The sequence below is a fragment of the Lagenorhynchus albirostris genome, chromosome 4, assembly GCF_949774975.1.
Source record: "Lagenorhynchus albirostris chromosome 4, mLagAlb1.1, whole genome shotgun sequence".
Classification (NCBI taxonomy): Eukaryota; Metazoa; Chordata; class Mammalia; order Artiodactyla; family Delphinidae; genus Lagenorhynchus; species Lagenorhynchus albirostris.
The window spans coordinates 34,674,189-34,677,976 of record NC_083098.1 but is presented as its reverse complement, the minus strand read 5'-3'; the positions used below and the strand labels follow the sequence as shown (position 1 = coordinate 34,677,976).

At 39.3% G+C, this 3,788-nt stretch overlaps 1 protein-coding gene across 1 annotated transcript; it reads right to left on the bottom strand.

The window, feature by feature from the left end:
• Positions 1-658: 658 nt before the first annotated feature.
• On the bottom strand, positions 659-3,016 carry LOC132519058 (F-box only protein 22-like). Its single transcript, XM_060147027.1, is given in 4 exon segments — positions 659-2,028; positions 2,031-2,191; positions 2,236-2,420; positions 2,984-3,016. Coding segments are annotated over 4 exon segments (1,122 nt in total). The 3' UTR covers positions 659-1,285.
• Between the last annotated feature and the right edge of the window lie 772 nt (positions 3,017-3,788).

Below are 3,788 nucleotides of genomic sequence, written 5' to 3'. Positions count from 1 at the left end.
AGATTCAGGGTTAGTCATTTCTGTTTACTTCCATTCACTTACACATTCACCAATTAAAAAGAAAGAGTTGGAGTTACAGATAACATGTGAATGTCATAACTCACAGTCTTTCCTATAAACTCTTCCATACCCAGGAAAACTTGTAAAGTATATGGACATCTGACCAGTGTACCAAGGCAGAAAAAGGTCAGTGATCTAACAGACAGGTGTCTTTTATAAATCTTCACAAATCAACCCTTAGTAACCCTTTGTTAAATAAAACTCCTACCTTTGTTTAATGTCATAAGACATAATCATGAAGATGTTTGTATTCTCCACTATTTTTGTGTTTCTTTAGACTTTGTTTTCTTAAGGAAAAGTAAACTCTTTATCTTTTGTTGCCTTATAATTTAATATTTCATCTCATGAACTTGAAAATTTTAAAATTATTTTCTCCCTGAAACATCATTTCCTTTGCTCATCCTAGGAGGCCGACTCAGAATGTATATCCTTGTGTGGTTTTTAGATTGTTGTTTTTAAAGTCTTGGTATAAATCTTTCTTCCTCCTTTCCAAAATGGTCTTTACGGGTACTTTACTCCTTAGTCCACCTGTACTAATAGGCCAGTTTTAAAGAGTATCTTTTTTTTTTTTCTGTTGCAATTTCTTTATTGAGGGAAAAGGAAAATTTTTTTCCTTATAAGGTAATAAAATACTGATTAGTCTTGGCAATTTATTTGACTAAGCAACTTTAGAGTACTAAAACAAAAATAGTTCTTTAACATTTATCAAATAAGTAAAAAGTCAGCAATTTGTTACAGCTTCTGAAAAAAATGGTAAAATTGTAAAGCAGAGAAAAATTTCCCAAGCCATCTGTGTATTTTTCTCCTTTATTAAGGGAGAAAAATATCTTCATGAGTCTGCTGAAAGATCATCTAACATTGCAGAGGTAGTCATGGAATGTCTTAAATCTCCTTTCTGTTGATGAATCCTTTTTCAGTCTTCCTATGCAGAAGACTATTTAAAGTCCTATCACACAGCAGCTACATATCTGGTGCAGTATAGACATAATTGGTTCACTTGTGCCTGATGCAAAAGCTCTCAACTCCCGGTCTTGCATTACATTATGTACAAACTTGTCCTTCATCTAATATATTAAAAACTACCAAATAATCTTCAGAATGTCAAAGCTACAAAACAGATACATATAAAGTTTTTTGTTTGTAATATACATATCCCAAGTTTCCATTTTCTGGAAAAGACAGAACCCAAAAGTTATACATTGTGAAAGCCACTTTACAGGTGGCTTTATTTAGATGACCCAAGATGAATTAGTGCCATTATTGTTGTATAGCTGTGAAATAGATCATCATCCTTTACCTCATTACATTTCTTCAATATAAAGTTTCCAGTGACTATGCGATCACATCCAATTTCTCCATTTCCAAAGAAGCCAAATAAAGGAACACTAGGAAAAAACTTTCTAAATGCATCAGCCTCCACATTCCCCTTGTCTCTATAATACTGAAAGCCCCTACCAACACACGCAAACATGAAGCCAATGGTATTCTGCTCTGGAATGTTGGCTGCTTTGAGGCGCTGCATCGCAGCCTCAGCAGTCTTCTCGTCATTGACATCCTCATTGAGAAGCACTGTGGCACTCTGGATACGATGTCCACTAAATGATAGTCCAACCACACCGGTGGCATCAATATCCAGAGGGGTCTTTTCAGAGGTCAGCGATGCCAGGTTGTCCACCTGGCCTCCAGCCAAGATGACATTCATATCACTGAAAGTGCTCACTACATGCTGCAGATAATTATTGGCTCCCACTTTACAACAATTATAGCCAAATACCACACGAAGCTCAGGGTTATCTAAAAGACCTACTTCAGTGAGTTGATGCCTTTCTAGTGTTAATTTCTTTGAATCCATAATAAAATGAAAGGGTTTTATTTTTATTCCTTCAATTTGAGGAAATAATAGAGCAAAACCAGATTCTCCAATTTCTATTTCCTGAGGTGGATTGCTACTTGATCCCATTGGCGTCACTCAAGCTTTTCAGCTACCACGCGGACCAAGCAATGCTCCTCCAGGTGGCCGGCAATCGCCAAGCGCGCGGAGATCCAGGTCACACTCCGATGGGTCCGCAACACTCTGCGCACACACTCCCTCCATAAGCGACACACGCTGGGGACGCAAACGCACAAAGGGCTGTGAACGGACGTTCACTTCCCTCTCTCCCGCGGCTCACAAACCACCGGCCCCCACCACCCATTAGCGCAACTGCAGGAGATTCCTGCGGGATCCAAAGTCCCCGGGAGGGGGAGGCGTCGGGCGCCGGTTCGGAGGGAGGGCCGGGGGCAGAGAAAACCTGGCTCCTCTGGGAAAGGTCCCCGGGAGCACTACGGCCGGGCTTAAAGAGTATCTTTAACACATTGGCCTGGATAAGAGAAAAAAGGCATAGTTAACTTGCATCACTGCAACTCTGAAGAACCCAGAGATACAGAGAAGGAGAAAATGTGGTTGCAACTAGAAATTGCACCATTTGGGCAGTTCTCAAGATTGCCAGATTGTTGGACAGCAATTAAGCACCATATTCTCCATTCAAAGCTCTTGCCTGTATTGTAGGGTCTGGAAACCTAAGAACTACATTTCCCCAAATCCCTGCCAGCAAGGCTTGAGTTATATTTCACAAGTGAGAGATACTCACATGAATTTTGGAAAGCAGAAGAGAAACAAAAGACATTACTGAGTCTATGGGAGGGATGAGCAGGAGAGTGGCTTTAGCAGGAGGCAATAACATTTTCACAGATAAATTTATGCTTATTCCTGTGTACTGTCCACATTGCTGCTGTAGGTATTCGTTGTGGTTTCCTGCAATTTTGCACTTCCTTGTTTCCTCAATGTCAGTGGAGGCTTTTCCTAACTTTCACTTTTCCAGTTCCTCCAATGGTTTTGCAAGATTTTAATTTCCTGTATTAAATGACTTTTTACTGGAAATACCTGTGATCGCTTCTCCTTAGCTATCTGAATCATGACTAATAGACTTCATTGGCTGCTACATGCTTCCCTTGTACAAGGTTCTAGATAATTCTGAGTGAGCCATAAGTGGAATCTATTTATAGAGCTCCTTCAACTATGCCAATGTCTATCCTTAATGGCCTTCAAAAAATAAAGCCAATCTAATCTTGAACAAAAATGCACCTTTACTGGATTCCAGCATAGCTAAAACCTTACTTTTCTACAAGTTGTATGATAAAGATGGTTTCCTATCGTGTAGCTTATCATTTACATCCTTATGGATGTATCTTCAAATCTGCTTTAATATTTACTTGACTCATCAATTCAATTTCCTTGATGGATATTTACTGAGCACTTACTTGGTGCCAGGAACTGCAAGTACCTGTGATAACACAATGATTAAAACAGTCCTGGTCCCCTGCCTTCATATGCTCCATATGTAGCAAAGATTGGAAAAAGAGAGAATCTGCAAGGGGTAAAACATATAGGTACAACGAGGTACTATACATCCTTCCAAGTCATAGAAAGATTTTGGCATAAGAATGATGAGGGGAAAAGTGATTTGATAAAATTTGAGTTTTTTGAAAAATCACTTGGCTAGTGGGCAAAGTTGGATTGGATAGGAAAATGATGAGATACAGAAAGAACAATTAGGAAGTTGCTACATTAAACCAGTTGAGAGATATAGGGGTCTAGGGAGATAATCACCGCCTGAACTATGGTGGGGAGTACAGGGATGGAGAAAAGTGAATTGATTCAAGAAACATCTAGGAATCAGCACAAAATG